General features: G+C 48.9%; 3 protein-coding genes across 8 annotated transcripts in view; 2 read left to right on the top strand and 1 right to left on the bottom strand.

Annotated features, from left to right (window-relative positions):
• LOC135313201 (alveolar macrophage chemotactic factor-like) overlaps positions 1-1,390 on the top strand; it is a 37,292-nt gene extending 35,902 nt beyond the window's left edge. For all 3 annotated transcript variants that reach the window (XM_064450670.1, XM_064450672.1, XM_064450671.1), the window contains 4 exons: positions 310-405; positions 619-748; positions 923-1,006; positions 1,110-1,390. In XM_064450670.1, the coding sequence (XP_064306740.1) occupies positions 310-405; positions 619-748; positions 923-1,006; positions 1,110-1,134 (335 nt within the window). In that variant the 3' untranslated portion in view covers positions 1,135-1,390. The remainder of the gene's footprint in view (positions 1-309; positions 406-618; positions 749-922; positions 1,007-1,109) is intronic.
• Positions 1,391-1,475: 85 nt separating this feature from the next.
• LOC135313200 (C-X-C motif chemokine 2-like) lies at positions 1,476-3,266 on the top strand. Of its 2 annotated transcripts, none has more exons than XM_064450668.1 (4): positions 1,476-1,790; positions 2,348-2,483; positions 2,794-2,877; positions 2,991-3,266. In XM_064450668.1, exons 1-4 carry the CDS (start codon positions 1,727-1,729, stop codon positions 3,127-3,129), a joined length of 423 nt encoding a protein of 140 aa, XP_064306738.1. In that variant the 5' UTR covers positions 1,476-1,726; the 3' UTR covers positions 3,130-3,266. The 2 variants fall into 2 exon arrangements, with proteins under 2 accessions (XP_064306738.1, XP_064306739.1); XM_064450669.1 differs by lacking the exon at positions 1,476-1,790 and adding an exon at positions 1,900-2,201.
• A 4,377-nt stretch (positions 3,267-7,643) lies between these two features.
• Positions 7,644-17,993, bottom strand: part of CNOT6L (CCR4-NOT transcription complex subunit 6 like) — a 34,169-nt gene continuing 23,819 nt past the window's right edge. For 2 of the 3 annotated variants that reach the window (XM_064450666.1, XM_064450664.1), the window contains exons 7-12: positions 16,817-16,974; positions 15,620-15,774; positions 14,009-14,160; positions 12,608-12,832; positions 11,686-11,888; positions 9,483-11,316 (exon numbers count right to left, since the gene is read on the bottom strand). In XM_064450666.1, the coding sequence (XP_064306736.1) occupies positions 11,104-11,316; positions 11,686-11,888; positions 12,608-12,832; positions 14,009-14,160; positions 15,620-15,774; positions 16,817-16,974 (1,106 nt within the window). In that variant the 3' untranslated portion in view covers positions 9,483-11,103. Of the gene's footprint in view, positions 8,191-9,482; positions 11,317-11,685; positions 11,889-12,607; positions 12,833-14,008; positions 14,161-15,619; positions 15,775-16,816; positions 16,975-17,993 lie in introns of those variants that run through there. The other variant, XM_064450665.1, reaches the window with a different exon arrangement.

Raw genomic sequence — 17,993 nt, 5'->3', positions numbered from 1 at the left:
GGTCATAGCTGATAATGCAAAAAAAAGAAAAGCACCCAAAAACCTCCAGACTTGTGCAGTTGCACGGGCTAAGAACAAGCACAGGGGGAGACAACTGCTATCTTTACAAGACCCGGCTTCATAGGAAGGGGAAAACGGAGCCGGTTTCGGGAAGCCCAGGCCCCCACCGAGCCCCAAGCCGCTCTTTATCGGCAGCATTGCAAGCTCAGCGAGCGCCGTCAGCAGGGAACGGAGACGGGAGAAAACCACCCTGACCCTGGGGCCTCCCGCCTGCACCGCCTCACTTCTCCTATTTTCTGGCTCAAATAGGGGATGCTGCTGGGGCCAGGGATGGGGCCGGCATGGCTGCACGGGTTGCCTTGCTGCTGGGGGTGCTGCTAGTGACCCACCGCACCGGGGATGCAGGTGAGGCTCCCCGTGTCCCGTGCTGCAGGATGCTGGGGCGGGGGGGTGAGGCTGTAGGAGGTGGCATCCCGTTGCCATATCCAGGGCTTAAATACTGCCGAGGCTTTTTTGCAAGCGGGTGTCGTGATCCTGGTGGGGTGCGGGGAGGAGATGCGTTGGGGATGACGGTGGGTTTTTGGGCAATGTGTGAGCTGCGGCTGTGTATCCCTTCAGCAATCCTGGAAGCCAACGGCAACCTGAGCTGCCGCTGTGCCAAGACCACCAGGGCCTTCATCCCCCCATGGAAATACAGCAGCATTGAGGTCCGGCCGGTTGGGAGCAGCTGCCGGCGACTTGAGGTGGTGTAAGTGGTTCCCGGGGCGGGTACGAACCCTCTGCTCCCACCCTGTTCTCCCTAAAATATTTCAGTTTCACGTTCTTTTTCTTTATGAGAAGTGTGGGGGGGGTCTCAGCTGCCCGAGCCCCCCCCACTGGAGGAGGGGGAAGCAACAGTGCTGAAACCTCGTGTGTTTTCTAGGATTAAGCTGAGAGGTCAGGAGAGGGTCTGTGTGGATCCTGACACCCCTTGGGTGAAGAAACTCCTGCAGGACCTCCCTAAACTGTAAGCCCTCCTCCACCCCAAGCAAAAGGCACTCCCGGCAGGACCAGGGACATCCCGTGGGGACTGGTCTTCACACATTTCTCCCCCCTTCTGCTTTTGGCAGGAGGAAGAAAGAGGCTCCCCACTGAGGAAGCTGCCACCGGCGGGACGGCCAGATGTGCAGGGCATGAAACAGATTCCCCCCCATCCCGCTGTCGCCTTGCCCTGCTGTGGAGAGGAGCATGAGGCTTCGTGATACCCTCAGTCTCTTTTTCCTCTGCATTTTATGTGTTTAAGCCCTTGAAAATGCCAGTCCCCACTTCCCTGTCCTCCCACCCCCTGTTCATGTACTGGGTGTCCCCTTTGGGCACAATCTTAACACGTCCAATAAAGGTGGCAGCGCTCGGTCAGCATCACTTGTATCCCTTCCTGCGGCATGCCGGGGTTTGGGGGTGCTCAGGGGAGCAAGTCCCCCTGCGGTGGGGGGCAGAGCGGGGGTCACCGGTGTTTCTTCACCAAGAAACATGGGACAACAGGAGGTGTTAGGAGGTGGCCACGGTGGTTTCTGCCTTTTTCGGTGGGGAGGCAGCGTGGGCCACGTGCGACGGGGGGAAGCGACGGCAGGGAAGTCGAAGCGCGGGGCAGCTTTTTTCCCTCCCCAGGGCGTTTCCCAGCTTGCAAAATCCCCAGCGGGGCTGGTTATGAAGCAGCCCCCACGGCGGCTCGGGGTGGGCAGTGAGGATGCGGCTGCTGCCGGTGGTGCTGGCCCTGGCCCTGCTCCTGAGCAACCTGGTGCCGGGGGGCGGTGAGTGACCTCGGGGTGTTTGTCCGTCTCCCCTTCTAAATCCCTAGGCGGAGGCAATGGGTGCCCTGGATGGGACTGAGTGCGGGGTCCTCTAAGCGTTCAAATTAGTCTCTTGCCTATCTTTGAGCTTGAGTTTATCTTTTAAATCTGGTGGCTAAGCTGGAGGGAGATGCCTGGAACTGGGGTGGGTGGATTTGCTTGGTGGGTTTAAGCTGCTTCTCTTCAAGACCCCTGTGAAACTTGAGCTCTTGGTGGGCGGGCTACGGGTTTAGTTCATAAAATGTTCGTTAAGTTTTCAAACCCTGAAGCTAAATCCCCTCTGTACGCATGAAAAGAAAGCTTTGAGACTGTGCCGGGAGGGAGTAGCCTTGCATCAGTCTTGCTGCTCTCGCCGCTGCAAACCCCATTAATGTAAGCCTGTCCCTGCAAACAGCCTCGCGGGCGCTGGGGAGGGGATGGGACGGTGGCACGGGGATGGCAGTGGGAGGGGGGGGTTGTCCCCTTCTGCCTCTGCTGCGGGGGGCCGAGACCTGGGTGCGGGCGGCTCTCGGGCGCAGGTCTGTCGCTGGAGAGCCTGCTGACCAACATGAGGTGCAAGTGCATCAAGTCGACTGCCCACGTCATCAACCTGGGGCTGATCCTTGCCATTGATGTTACACCACCGGGTATTCACTGCAGGAGGAAGGAGATCGTGTAAGTGGAAAGCCTGCAAATCAATTGCTTGTTCGGGTTCCAGTGAACAATATGTGGGTGCTTGTACCTTCTCTGAAGCCCCCAGATCTTGTGATGGCTCTTGCAAGGCACAGGCTATCGCATGGGATGCCGCTGCCTGCTTTAATTGGGGTTACCCCCTATTTTTTTTGGTTGAGGCGCAGAAAATACCCTCTAACTCCCAGCAAGGGTGGCAGGGGCGTACTCGTAACCGTGCCGGGGAGCGAGAGGGGTTACAAGAACTTTGGGGAAGGGTCATGCGCGGGGCTGAGAGGGTCTCATTGCCTTGCAGCCTCACCCTGAAGAAAAACAAGAAGGTGTGTGTGGCCCCCGAGGCGCCCTGGATCCAGCTGCTCATCTACAAGCTGACACAGAGGTAGGCAACTCTCAGCGACCGAAAAACAAGCAGCATATCAAACATGCTGGCGGGACGATCCCCTCCTCCTTGACTGCCTTGTTTTCGTTTCTTTCCTCCCCCTAAATCTGCAGGAACGTCCCCAAAAAAGAAGCGGCGCTGCGGTTGCGGCGGCAAGCGGAGCGGTGGGCTGGGGGAGCGGACCGGTGGCGCCAGCACCCGTGCATATCCCCCACCTTGTCTCTCCCTCTGTCCAGATACAATAATAAATAACCGGCTGCGGTTATTTATTCCTCCGCGGGGACAGCAGGTGATGTGAACCCTCCACGCGAAGATATGCCAGGTTTTGCGGCACAATGCCGGCGCTTGCCCTGCTCCCCCCCACCACCTCCAAAAAAAAAAAGGCTTTCCCCTCGGGCACCCAGCGTCGTCCTCCATTTCGGGTGCCTGCGCTGTTCCCGCGTGCGATGGCAGCCCGTCCTGGGCACCATCAATAAAAGGATGAATGTGCTTCTCCCCTCGGCTGCGGCAGCTCTTTCTGCGCAGATTTGTGTAAAAAGTGGGATTTTGGGGGTGGGGGAGTTAAACCGGACCTTGGTACCATGAAGCCCTTGGTGCCTTTGCCGCAGGGCACTTCCTCACGCACCTCTTTTCCTCTGCCCTAAGTTTTCGTGCCTTTTTCTGACAGCTCCTGGGAGGAGCGGGTTGTGCTGTGGGACGCTGGCAGGAGTTGGCTGGGGTTTGGCCTGTGCAGCCCCACAGTGCTGGCTCCCAGTTGCGCAAGCATAGGAGAAATGGGAGATACTGGGCAATTTCTCAGTGTCTGGGTGAGGCTCTCTCTGTGGACACCCCGTTTTTCCAGGACGGACACACACGTCCCGCGGGGACCCAGGCACGGCACAGGGACACGTCCCTTGGCCGCACGGACCAAGGCGACGCAGGTGTGACTTTCAACCCTGTGCAAAATTATCACCGTTTAAAAATCTGCCTTGACCATGCTGGTAGTGTGTGCCTGAGGTCTGGGGATCTCCCCAAAAGGGTAGGAATCAGATTTGCCTCACCCACCCCACCACCCTGGATGCCAGAAGCGCGTCTCAGGTCAGTGGCAAGCTGTGAAACCCCCTGCCCGGTCCCCATGTCCCCATCCCTCCCACCCTGTGCTTCTCAGGAACCACAGCAGGGGACAAGAGTGGTTACAAAAGGGCTGTTTATTGCCTACAGAAGGAAATAAAAGTACACAGGTGGGAGGAAACAAGCAGATATTTAGCCCTGTCCATCTTGTGTGAGCAGTACCCCATCTCCACAGTGTGGGGTGTGTGTTTAAATTAAAAAAGAGAAAAAAAGGGAAGAAAAAAAGCTAATTGTTCAGAGTTTTGGAGACCTCCTTTTCCCGAGCTGCTCTAAGGTTAAAGAAAGGCAGGGCTGCTTGGCTCAGTCATGGTTGTTATTTTGTCCGGGCCGGGTCTGTGCAGGGGAGCAGCTCTTCCCCCTGCCTGGCTCCCCACCGTCCCCAGCTCAGTGGGAATTCGCTTTCTCGGTGAGTTTTTCATTGCAAAGTATAATTACGGGGTGAACTGCAGCGTGGTGTGGTGCTTTCTCCAAAACACGAGTTCTTTCAGAGGGAGAGAAAAAAGGATCCTTTTGTAAAAGCAAAGGAGAGAGCTGGAGAGAAGGTGTCTGTGCTATTTATGCTCATGGGAAACATGGAATAAGCACGTTAGTTTTTGTGCTCGGGTCTCAGTTGGAGGCTGCTGCTCTTGCGAGCACGGTGCCTAGGGCTGGTGTCAAACTTCGCAGAGGTTTTTGCCTGGGAGACCCACCCCATCCCGTGTCAGGGCTGGTGGGGAAGGCAGCCTCCCAGGGCCGCCCGGGTGACGGTGCTCCGGCCTCTGCAAGCAGCAATTTCCCCATCCGAGAGCCCGACGTGCTCTTGATTTAAAGTGAAGCTGCCGTTTCTATAAAACGAGACGTAAACCCCCTTAAAATTTTAGCGTAGGCATGCCCGGGAGTGACATCGCAGCTTCCCCCCTCTCCACGTGCACTTCCATCTTTTGAGGGACAGGACCTTGCGGTTGCAAAGACAACGCACAAGAAAGGAATCCAACTTAAAACAACCCCAACCTCCCAAAATAACCACCGTTAAACGGGGCGGGAGGGGGAGCCCGGGCTCCCGTCGCCGTTGCTCCGGTCCAGCCGGTGAGTTTATGAATGAGCATATTTAGCTAACCTGGTGCACACAAACACTTTAATTGCTGGGAAAGCAAACACACGGCGCGATAATTAAAAATGGAAAACAAAGCCAAAGCATGTAACATGTCTCTTGTAAAGAAAGCCACTGTCAGGGTTTTTTTTTCGTTGTTGTTGGGTTGGTTTTTTTTTTTTTTTGCTTTGGAACAAAGACAGATACAACTGCAAACCCAGTAAACGCCTAAATTGTAGGAACTGTTTAACAAAGAGCTCAAGACCAAGTACCAGGATCGTTTTAACCTTCACTGCTCCAAAGGTGAGAGTTTTTGCAAGCTAAACACACCGTACAACTGCAAGGGGGGAGGGAAAAAAAGAGAGAGTCATATCACTTGGTCTGCTTTGCCATCAGTGCTGTTTACAACACCCTGAAGTACCGAAGTACCGAGCATTTCTCTATTTTCATGCCTATTTTCAGGTTTACTCCAAGAAACGGGACTCCTGAAGTCCGTCATCCTCAAACGTAGCCAAACCAGCGAACTTTATCGTCTCTGAATAACTTTTAAAGACTCAAATTGTTTTTCTTAGGATGGAGGAGTTCTTTAAAGGCGTTATTTTTGTCCCTTTTCTGACCGTGCAATGCTTGTGCCTGCCTCATCTGCTTGGGTTTTTGTCCCTGCTCTCGTTTTCTGGGGAAAAGCAAACCTGTGGTCGGTGTCAGTGTAAAGACTGGTCATGGGAGAACTTAGAGCTGTGCCTGGACCTAGAGCCTTATAATCTCCTTCTAAGATTGTTTTTAATCTTAAAGTGAGTTTTTGGCTGACGCTTGGCAGAGACAGTTAAGGCTTGAACAGTTTCCACCAGGTTCTGTCGGGGTTTGTGTCGCCTTTGAACACTGAAGGGTGAGAAAGGGAGGGTACGTGACTACCCTTCTGTAATCTTATAAAAAACCGATAAGCTGCATGTCGCAAGGTGCTTTTCCTCACGATGAGACGGAGAGACTCGGCTAATAATAGTGTTTATCAGAAAAACCTGAACCTCTCTGCATCTAGGGCTCGTTTCTTTTCCTGTCTGTAACAAATCAGGCCCTCTGCTCCCCTGGGTAAAACCTCTCCAAGACCAAGCACTTCAGTTCCTTTTGGGACACACGGAATCAGGCAGGCGAGGTTTTCCAACGCGCGTGCCTGGTGTCAATCCCGTACCGCTTCTGAAGGCAACGCGAATTTTCGGCAAGTCTCGTACGGCGCTTCGCTTCCTCCCAGGGAGTTTTGGTTGCAAAGACCGCCCGGATGAACGTCACAGCGCGGCGGTGACCAGGTCGGGCAGCGACCCGCTGCTTTATGCTGACAGCGCGACTGTAGCGGAACCACTTCCTGCTGCTGCCTCGCGTACCGGCGCCCCAGGTAAGGATGATCCGCCATCTCCCCGTAAAACAGGGAGAGGGTCCTTCCCTAGGTTTAAATCGGGCCTTAGATCTTCGTTACCATTACTAGAAAAACATCTATGCAGAAGCCAAGAACAGAGAAATCGTAATTACGTCCGAAGCCACGGTCGCTGGGGAGAGGATAACTGCTATTTGTGATTAAACTCCCTTTTAAACCGGTACGAGGGTGCGTGTCGCATTTGTGGGATATTTCTAGTGCAGGCTATCGGTTTGGTTTGGAAATGACTAAAAGACCTTTCACTCCCCCCCCCACCATGCCGCGTTTCACGCCAAAGGAAGGGTTTGACGCTAGATGCTGAAAATGCGTTGCGGAAATGAAGTAAGTGCTGCCGCGTTGCTGGGTTTAAATCAGGTAGCAAGGACCGGCAGCCACCTCTGGCTCCTGCTCCCGACCAAGAGGCGGGAACACTGTTCTCCTGATCAAGGAATCCTTAAAAAGTGTTTCCCCAACCCGTTTTCTAAAATAACAGAGAAACTCTGAATTTCAACAAGCCCTTTCGGCTTCCCCCCCACCCCCTCACCAAAACCAACCCCCAGAGAAACAAGTGATACGAACCTCTGAGGTCTCAAATTCTCGCTCGCGATTCAGACCCTACGTCTCAACGAGCCGGGTGCGGAAAGCCCGTCTCCAAAAGCCCAATATTCAGGTTCAAGCGGGAGCTGCAGGCGCTCAGCATCTTTGTGCCGTGGGCGTCAGGAGTTTAAGAGCGCGAGCGCGGCTTTAGGGGCCGCCGCAGCAAAGCCAGCAAGGTGGGAGGCCATCCGCCATCCGCAGCGTTACCCGAACGCCGAAGAGCGCGGTACGGATTTGAAAGAGGCATTAGGCCAATAGCAAGTGCTTCTGAAAAAAGTTTGAGAGTCAAAGATTTGGGCTTTCTAGTCTATAAAAGCCAGAACAGCGAGGACTTGGGCCTAATGAGGCCTTTCCTGACTGTGCCTGCAGACCAAACAGGAGTGGCGTCCAACAGACGGAGAAAGCTTACCAATATATTGAAATATTGACTCAGCGAATGCTAGAACGAGATGACAGGAGCTTTTAGCGAGGCAAATGGGAAGGGAAGCTGGTCTCGGACCCCACTGTGCCATACCTGACTTCAGCGGGTGGTGCGCACGTGTTCCCGCTCCTTACGTTGAAATAAGGAAAACAAAAATATTCAGCTACATTGTACAAAATTCGTGTTTGTTTTTTTTTTTTTTATATATATATATATGTACACACACAAAACCCAATACGTAACAGGTTTACCATGTTGAATTTTAAAAAGTTGCTTGTAGAAGGGTGTTGGATATTTTTTTTTTTCTCTGCTTGCTCTAGGCAGTGCTGTTGCTTAGAAGTGGACACCAGGCACCATATATTTGAAAGCAAACCAAGACGGCGAGGAGCAGTAAAGGACTTAAGAGCTTTTTTTTCCAGGCGTCGGCTGCGAGAGCACTGCGACGTGCCGGGTCAGCCATGGAGAGAAGTGATGGTTCCCCATCCACCTCTGCTTAGGGTGGGGGATATTTCGCTCCGTATTGCCGCCCCTCCCCTAGAAAACACCCTACCGTCCGCTTCCACCTGGGTCAAAAGAAAATCAGCGCCGCCCTCTGGATGACGCCTAGGTTTTACCGAAAGGGAGCTCATCCTGCGCACGAGGATGACGGCTGCCCGCTCCCCGCTCTTCTTAGAGCAGAAAAGCGCTGCGGAGAGCGGCGGTTCTGCGCGGCTGGAAAAAAAACGCAACGCCCTTACTGCTCCTGCCGGGAAGGGGAGAAACCGGGGAGGGAGCCAGACATGCGACCGGTGGGTGACCGCGCGTCCCCGGTTATGTGCATCAACTGAACAGGAACAAGGTGAGTTTGTTTTTTAAATCCAGAGGTTTTTGTGCAACGTCTGTTTTTTACAAAAAAAAACAAACAAAAACCCAAAACAACAAAGCACACGGCGTAACGGGCGTTCGGAAGTGCGTTTCGCAGCAGAGAAAATCCAATTAAACACCTTCCTGCAACGGAATACTTCAGCTGGTTAGAAACCGAAGGAAAATCAAACTTAAGCAGTTTACAATGTTTGCCAGGGTGGGTGTTTCTTTTTTTTTTTCATCCCCATCCTTTCCCACCCTGATGTTACAAAAGATTGCTGTTGGTTTTTATTTTTATTAATAAACGGGCTCCTCTGCAGTTCATATACAATCATAGGTGTATTTTAAATTCCATTTTATACAAACATCTCAAAAAATATTGGGAGTGAAGTATGGTAGGAAATATTGCTCATGTTGCTAGTTAACATGCGTGTAGGAAAAGGAGGGAGCGGGGTTTGTTAGTGCACACCTCCGGAGCAGAGCAGAGCAACCCCCCCCTCCAAAAAAGATACAGTAGCTGATTACAGAAAGGTAATGTCCACAAAATTTAAGTTTTTCATGCTATTCTACTTTCCAGTACTATACGCCCAAATCGCTTTCGCAGCTTATCTGCAGTGGCTAGGTGTCGAACGCTGAGGTATATTAAAAAAGAGATACCTGCACCTAGAGGAAAATCCGGCTTTAGAAAGGGCTTTTTTGTTGGTTTTCTTTTTTTTCCTGGTGCTGCACAAAGCAAGTGCGCTACAGGAGCGTCACCCCGCCACGATCACGTCCAATTTATAGCAGGCAGCAGGTGACGCCTCCGTTTTTTAGGCACTTCTTTTAAATGAAGGGAGCTGTCGTTTCGGTGACCCCACTTTTGCGTTCGGTCCCACACCGCCCCCTCCCCGGCCCCCAGCGAGAGGCAGCGAATAGTTTCTACTCTAGGCCCAATTGATGATTTTATTTTTTCCCCACTATGGATAATTTCCTACGTATAAAACGACAAAGGAAATATTTACTTAAAGAGGAACAGCCTGACTTGGTGGTTTTTGCAAGGTAGAAGATGGCTCCTTAGTATTTAAAACTAATTTCACAATTTAAATTTGACCTTTTTTTTTTTCAGTATACGGATGAGACAGAAATATAGGCTATCGATCTGTTTAAAAATTTCATTCACATAATGGAAAATTTTCTCATTTATTAAAAATATCACATTTTGAGACTAGAAACAGTAAAGTGCATGAAAAGTTTAAAATATAAATTCAAGAAAATCTTATAGCAGCAAAAAAGCAGAATAAAGAAAAACTTAAAAACACAGACACAACCTTTTCCCTATCACTGTGCCATTTTTTTTTTTTAAAACATTAAGCAGCCAACCAATTTTTTTTGTTTTTGTTTTTTTTTTGTTTGTTTGTTTTTTTTTTTTTCCAGAAAATTGCATTATGTTTAATGCCTCTCGAGGCACAAGGTTTTGAACTGGCCACCTAGAGCATAAAAAGAAGGAAAAAAGAGAAGAAAAAACAGATTTCCAAGACATCCAAAGAGCATTAACAATTGGGAATGAACCAGCAGCTTTTTAATTCAACCCTGACCAACAACAGAAAAGAAAGATCATTTAAAAAGTGTGATGGTTATTTGGCAACTAGGGTCAGGAAAAATAATGCAAGGAATGCTTACGGCTACCGCTCGCTCCCCCAGCGGACAAAGCATGCCGACAGCTACTCCGCACGCCCTTCGGAGACGGGAGCAAGATCATTTCCAGCGGCTTCTTCCCGTACCCTACGCTTAGGCTTTTAATCCCGAGTTTCCTATCTTTGCAACCGAACTTTGGAAAAGGGAACCCTAGGACGGATTTGCAACAACTCCTTTATTCACCCGGAACCCAAACGCCTGCCACGGCTCGCTTCAAGCGTAACTTCTTCCCATTTCTAAGTCCCGCTCCCGAGCTGCGCTGCTCAGCAGCGTGTCGCCCCGGCTTGCCGAGGCAGAGGGGCAGCTCTGTTTCACGGCGGTCCTTTGGATCCCTGCAGATCTCGCCCAGAAAGGACCGAGTTCTTCAGAGCTCGGGAAAAACAAAGTCGCCACGGTGTCTGCCGAGCAAGCGACCTGCACGCGGCCTTGAACGCTCCCCTGCAGCGTCTCGTGAGACGTAGCTTTGCTGGAACTTTCGTTGTGAACGAAATCCCACCAGGAGAATTTAGACCTCAAATTTTGTCACAGATATTAGGCCATCTTTGGTTTTCTAATATTAGTTAGACAAGGGGCAGGGCCACGCTGCTCATCATTGACAGGCAGGTATTAAGTGCTTCGCTAATGTGCAAAATTTATTTTGGATGCAGAGTTTGGTTTCTGGTTTGGGTTCAAACAAAGAGTATCTCTAATATTCGTCCTACAAAACAAGCATTTCTATTTTTGTTTTTCTTTCTCCTAAAAGGTTGGCTCGTTTTACCACATTGTGGGAAAAAAGCATTATCTTGAAAAATGTTAACAAGCAAGTTTTTAATCTCTTTTGCCCATTTATAAGTGCAGCTTCCTACCGAAAAGAAAAAGCTTGCCGGTTTGAAAAAGAAAAAAAAATTTAAATTAAAAATCTGGAAAGGGAATAAGACTTTGGTTCCAGCCCTAGTGCCAAATGATACCAATATGCACCAAAATGTGCAAAATCTCATATCAAACACATAAGGAAAGGAGCTTGAAGAAGCAGCTTAAGGTTGGCCATACTTCACTCCTATATACTTTGATTTACAACTGTACAGGTCCATAACGACAGGTCCTTGCCCTCAAAGGGGCAGGGCTCCACTACCTCCTGTTAGGCAAGTGCACACCGTTGACAAGAGGCAGGAGCGGAGGATGGAGTTCGAGTTGTGTTAACAGTGAGAAGTGGTCTGAAGGGATGTGAGGGTGTGGACACCCAGTGATGTTGTTGTCAACCAGCCACTGAGGGTCCAAAGGCCCCAGGACACCAAGCACGTTCATGTGAGTGTTGGAATAGAAAATGTAGTCAATCACACCCTAGGGAGAAAGAGAAACACGACAGTGAGAACAGACCTGGCTTCTGGCAACCTGAACTCGACTGGCTTCTGGCTGCAATTCACAGGAAGAGGCACAGCGCTGGAATTAGGGTAAGAAACGCGCGTGGCGTTCAGCGTTCAAAGCGCTGCGTCCGTTCTCGGGAAGTCGCTGGCCAGAGCCAGGTCGGAAGCTTAAAACCAGCAGCAAATCAAGGATTTGTGTGCGGTAGGAAAGTGTCCAGCGAGTGTAGGAACCAGTGATGAAGCATTTACAGGAACAAAGAGAAAGAGAGCCAACGGTCAGAGAATTAAGACAGCGTCCTGGGGAGACCAGGTCAACGCCTGCCATTTCAGAAAAATCGCTGCTTACTTTGAAATCAAAAGTGTAATTGGTGTAAGGCATCAAGTTGTTTTCGTAGGCGCTCTTGAGTTGGAAGCCGTGCGTAATTCTTCCTTCAGAAGCCCCGTTTTTTCCATTGCCACTGAAGTTCATGAGACACTCGTTATAACGCAACTCCTTGAAGTCCTTGTGGTTGTCGGCTACTATGCCATTGCTTAAGTATTCCACTACACCTGTTTGCAAAGGAAAGGTTTCAGGGAGTTGCTTTTAAAATGCGACGTTCAGGCAACGCGGGCCTCGGAGTTAAAAGCCAAAACACCAACAAGACACCCCACGAGATCAGAAAAGAGCTTTCCATCTAAGGGGAGATCTACACGGCAGCTGTCCTGTCCGTGTCTGAGCCGCAGACCCCTTTCTGACACGCAGCTGGGGAGCCGAGGCTCTCCGGCCGTTTTGACAGCGTTTTTTGAGGATTACAGTAAACCCCGAGTACCTGTACTGTAGTACGCGTGTGGCGGGGTGCCAGAGGCAGCTTTCGTACGTATACCGGACGTTACAGTATCGAACGTCATAATTACTAAAGCAAACCTGTCTTCTTAGAAAGTTTTCCTGTTCCATCATGAACTCGCGTCTTTACCACTCGTTACCGCTGCTCAAGGCGTGGGTATTGATTTAACGATTGATTTAAGATCTATCTGTGCTTTTCTACACCGTTACAGGCACAACCAACTTTCCCGGAGCGTACAACCGATCACGAAAAGCGTGGTGGATCCGGAAAACCGGAGGCCTCGCATTCTCTTCAGCCAGACTTCGAAAGACAGCTGTTACTAAAAAAGTTTCATCCGTACCTACCCAGGGAAGTACAAACCGCCCCATTGCCCTGAGAGGGAAAGAGGATTCAAACGTTCTAAAAAGGTAAGTTAAAGGTTAATTAAGCCAAAACCGCTCTTACCTGAATCAGGCAATGAGTTGAGATCCGCACACAGCACCAGAGGGATAGAATTAGGATCTGCTGTTGGGCTACCGGGCCTGCTCGAGGCTTTCTCGAGGATATTTTTCAGTTCCGAGACAAACATCATGGTCTGAATGAGTTTCACATCGGAGTATTCGGGGTCCCAGTGCATGTGGGCATTGGCCACGATCAGCAGCTGTTTGTCCACATGAAGAGATTTCATACCTACATAAAGAAAGACGTTTTTATCAGTGAAAGGCGGATTGTGTGAATACAGCAGATTCCCGCCCCCCGGCCCCGTTAACATTCAGGGTTTAGCTACTAAGGGCTCCAAGTCAGACACACCAACAGATGGATATACTCTCGTTGATGGAAAAAAGGCATTACCTGAAACACTACTCCTTTCTAAATTAGCAGCATTTACATAATATTACATGGCTAAATCTTTCCAGTATAGGAAAGGAATAGCCAGCATAATCCGATACCGATACAACCGCGTTCCTTCTCTACTGCTCAAGCGGGCATCACTTGACCGTGCACCGCTACTCAATATTTAAGGCACGAGGGAGTTTCCTGACTCTTCGCTGCCGCGGTACAGCAAATTGTTCCCTTGGGGGAAAAATGTCAGACCTGCAGGTTGCAGTACGCAGGATGAACCTGGCTGCTGCAAAACGCTACAGCTGGTTTTACTATTTGTCTGAGAATCGGTGCTCTGAAAGGTGGGGCATAATGTCACAGGCAGCTCCTTCCAGTCCTGCAATTTAGACGTTGTGCCCCTTTGAAGGGTACGCTGGAAACAAGCGATCAAAAATCCAGACACGCAGACAGAGCAGGGTGGCAGCGTTGAAATTGTCTGCTGCATCTGATCAAATCTAATGAAAAAGCGACAGTCAGTCAGTCAATCAAGTGACAAGAAAAGATACCTGATAACCTCATCCTTCCACATCAGCACATTAGCACTGTCATACCGTCGCTGCGGGAGGACGGAAGGATTCAACCAAGGGGACGAAAAGAGAGTTGAAAATAGAAGTTGAACATTACTGACAACTATTGGTAAGAGCATATGCATGTGAACACACTGACCTTGGAAAAGATTAATTCTTCAAGTAGAACTTAACAGAATAAGTAAGTAGGGGCAAAAGCTTGAAAGGAGAAAACTAAATGCTGGGCATCTGGCTGCGAGTGCGAGCAGACCAGGAAATCATGTCATCTGTGTCCTGCCTTAGCCACCGACGGGCTATCGTTTCTCTAATTAGCTCAGAGACAGCGTTTGCTCATCTCCAAGTCTTCGGCTACCACCACCAACGGCCGTCGTATTCCAGAGAGCCGTGTTACCTACAGGAAAACCCAGGCCGTTACGTGGAACTGAATAATCAATGAGAGAACCACGGTCAGACTCACTTGCTCCAAATAATTCTTTGTGCACCTCTAACACCACGGCAACTCCGATGTTGTCCTTCGTCATCACTCTGTTCAACATAGCTTCCGAACCTTCAGAGTTCGCCATCGCCACCTGGTTGAACTCCACTGTGTGCTTCTGCACCAGCGTGAATCTGATTAAACAGAGAGAATCGCGTGTCAACACGTGGGACGTACAGCTGCGTGAAAAGCCACGGGCTCTAGCTGCGCTCCAGCCTACCACGTCCCAGGAGAGAGCCTGCAGGACAGGATGGGGCACGTCTCTCATCCTCTCGTTTTATAAAAGTAAAAACAGTTGTGAGAAGTATTCCCCCGGTCGGGGTAGAGCGCTCGGTCTGGCAAGTGAGATACCCTCAGGGGAGGCGAGATCCCTGGGGTTTAGGAAGTACTAACTCTGAGAGCGCTATTCGAGCAACACTCGGTGGTTATTGCACCTCCTCAGGACTGTTCTAGGCAAAAAATTCGGATGAGATGGTAGGAAAAGGCTTGCCTTTTACTTCGGGCAAATGCATTATTAAAAACCCAGCTTCTTTCAAACCACTAGCTACCGACATGAGGTTTTGAAATTGGTTTTTCATTCCTTTCCAGCCTTAGGATGCCTGAAAACACCTTGTTTCAGGCCAAACTGAAGGCTACCTATTGACAGCTTTTTTTGTTGTTGTTTTGTCCTCTCAGAAATTAAAAAAAAAAAAAACCCGGATTAATAGCAAAAAAAAAAAAAGGGAGATTTTTTTTCTGTTTTTTTTTAACTGAAAGGACCACAGCATAATAACCAGTTCTGTACATATCCTTGTTAGTATCGAGGTTTGAAAACATCAGTTGTTTGTTTTCACAGACTTCCTCTACTCAGAGCCAATCAAGTTGTTTCTATACCTGATCTGAAAAGCGTATTTTTGTTTCTGGAAGCAATGAAAACTTTGAAAGGGAGCTAAAGCTTTGCGAAATTTCCACTCCCATGACGGAAACCTGTTCCGAGGGGATGTTCAGAGGGATGCTCGGTGGGGTACAACCCCTGAGCAGCTTACACAGATGAGAAGCGGGAATGCCAGCACCTCACCTCCCGTCCCAATAGTTGGATGCTTTTAGCGCAGCAGAACTTTTTGGATCAGGTATTCAATAATGCATTCTATTTTCCATTCATAAAAGCCGAGACTATTCTGTGATCCTTTGGCAGCAATCACTCTTTTAATACCTGAGGATTTAATACCTGAAGCACAGCTTACAGATCTTTAAAGATTAAGGTTAGAGGGGTGAAACCTCTGTCAAGCGAGGCAAAAGTTTGTCGAGAAGGTGAGGTATTTATTAGATCTGCCAAAAACGAGCACACAAAGCACGTAAGTTTTCACTCATACTAGCTCTCCTGCAACTCCCATGTTTCTGAAGAGACACCTTTGTTCGTAGCCTGAAAGGACAGAAGGACTCTGTTGCAAATACAGCAGCAAAAGGGAAGGAAGGATCATTCTCTGTGGTGAACTTCATCTTTTGTTTCATAGCACGGTACTTTGGTTACCATGCACCCTGAGAGAGGAAAGCGTTCAGACCTAAATCAAGCGGGTTTTAATGTATTTTTCAGAAGCTGCTTCTGTCCCTTACTTTTCAGTTTTGAAGAATATTGCACAGCCATCCACATGCTTTTTCTCCTGCTCAGACATGATTTTGGCACGTGACTTTGGAGAAAAGAATCCATCGTATCCTCGTTCTTTCAAGGCTGGCAGAAAAAGGGTGAAGTATTGCTCTGTTTCCACTTCCTGGAATTGAACAGAAATACCTTAGGCTAACAATGTCGAGTAAACCCTTCCTATCACTGTATGGCAACTTGGGCCTGCCTTGGCTTGCAGTCAGCAGCTCTCAGCAAAGTGAAAAGCTTCTGTTTGCACAAATCATCTCACTTCCTAGATTAACGGCCTGCTGGAAACAGATCTGCATTCCTGGGTATCCTGGAATCCCCCCAGAAGGGAAAGTGACAGGTGTATTTTGAACGGCAATAGATTACACCTGGTATTTCTGACATCTGAATGCAGATACCGTCCTAGGTTAAAACTTCTGAGAGGTCGATAAGATATCCAGCAGCAATTAATATTTAATCTGGAGAGCTCTTTCGCACAAGGGTCTCTCGCTGTTCTGGAACAACACGTTTTCTTTGTAGTAATGTTTGGCCTCCAAGAGGATTTCAGAGGTTGACCTCTTGAGTTTTTCAGGCCAAGGTAACTACTCTTTTCTTGTGCAAGATTTCTGCCTACCAGAACTTGCTTACAGTACGAAATGTCAATGTAAAGGCAGAAGCGTTCAACTGTTCTAAATGTCGGCAATAGATTTCTAATAACACGGCAGGATACACGTACCAATGACAATCGATACGTAACTTTGACCATGAGAGCCCCCGTGCTTCCCAGTGAGAGTATTTTTGAGACTTTAACCTCTGTAACAAGCCGGAATGGACTAGGAACAGCGGCATTCGGGTTTAGAGCATCCCACATTCTCGCCTTCTGCAGTAAACCCCGTACACCCAGAGGAAGGACACTTAGGATGCTTATCTGAGGGGGAAAAGACCCAGATCTTCCAATGCAAATTATCTGCTGATTTAGCTGTATTTATCTCACTTCCTTTGTCTCATTTCATAAACCACAAGCCAATGCGTAAGCAAGGAGCTGTGCAGACAGCTTGTATTGGTAAGCCCCAGAATTTGTTAGCAAGCAGGGAATACGGTGTTTTCAAGGGAGCATTTCATTCTAAAGGTGGAAGTTAATGCTTTCTGCTTCTGATGAAAAATACAGTTATTTTTCCAGTTACCTGAAGACTAATGATATCTGCATCCCAGTTGACGATTTCTTCCATGATTCCCTTTTTTCTGTACTCCCAGTTGAGTGCCCAAGACGGGCAGTAGCCATAGAGCTGCCGGGTGGCGTATTTATCGCACAACACGTTGTAACACATAACTGTGAATGAAGCTGGAAGGAAAGAAAGAAAGAAAGGGAAAGCTTATCTACCTCTGAAGGTGACAAATGCTGAACTTATTCAAGCCAAAATACTGAATCTTACACGGTCTGTGCTGGAGGGCCTACTGAACACAAGTCAGTGGGCTTATTCCACTGAGCGTTTCATGAGCAGGAGTTAAAAAGGCCCTGCTGAGCCAGCAGTTACCATGTAAGGCTAAACTGTTCCTGAAAAAAAATCAGCATTACTACCAAAACGAGACGGCGTCACGTGCATAACAAAGCAATGCAATCCTGTTTTGCAGTCAATTCTTTACTGCCTTTGAGGACGGGGGAGTTAAGGGGTCGGTAACAATTAGGAACGGTCTCTCTCTGGATTTGGGGATAAGGAGAGGGAAAGTAGCAGCCATTTCAGTGCCGGGGTCAAAACGCAGTATTTATTGCAAGAGGTGCCTTGATACAGCAACTTCAGGCTTAAGTGACCTGTACAGTTCTAAAGCAAAAGCAAAATCAAGCAGCTAAGGGTGTTACTATGTCATGATACCACAGCATCAGAGAGAAAGGCTGCTTTAGAACGCTTCATTTTTAGACAATCTGATTCCAAAACGCTTGTACAATTTTCCTAGCACGTGTACAACATTTCTAAGTTGTATCAAATTGTGTCTGCATCTGTCAGGTCTAAGGGGGGGGAGAGAGGTCCAGGTCAGGGCAGGGCAGAGAAGGAGGAATGAAGTCATAACCCAGCAAGCACCTAATACATTATTCGGTCGCATTTTTTATAAAAAGAGAGAAGTCGGCCCGCAGATCATCAGATGATTTACCCTGAAACGCACTTCTTTCACACAGAAACTTTTTAACTCCCTTAGATTTTACACCGATTAAAAATGATAGGTAAATGCAACATCCCAGCACCATAGCACCGGGAAAAGACCGCTCATATTTGCAGGGAAAGAAGTGAGGTTTTACTACGAGGCTACCCCACAGCTGTATTTTTTTTAGACTTGTAGTAAAAGAAGATCTCTGCTGCTGTTTCA

The sequence above is a fragment of the Phalacrocorax carbo genome, chromosome 4 (assembly GCF_963921805.1).
Source record: "Phalacrocorax carbo chromosome 4, bPhaCar2.1, whole genome shotgun sequence".
Classification (NCBI taxonomy): domain Eukaryota; kingdom Metazoa; phylum Chordata; class Aves; order Suliformes; family Phalacrocoracidae; genus Phalacrocorax; species Phalacrocorax carbo.
The sequence above is the reverse complement of the archived record's forward strand: the minus strand, read 5'-3'. Positions and strand labels throughout refer to the sequence as shown.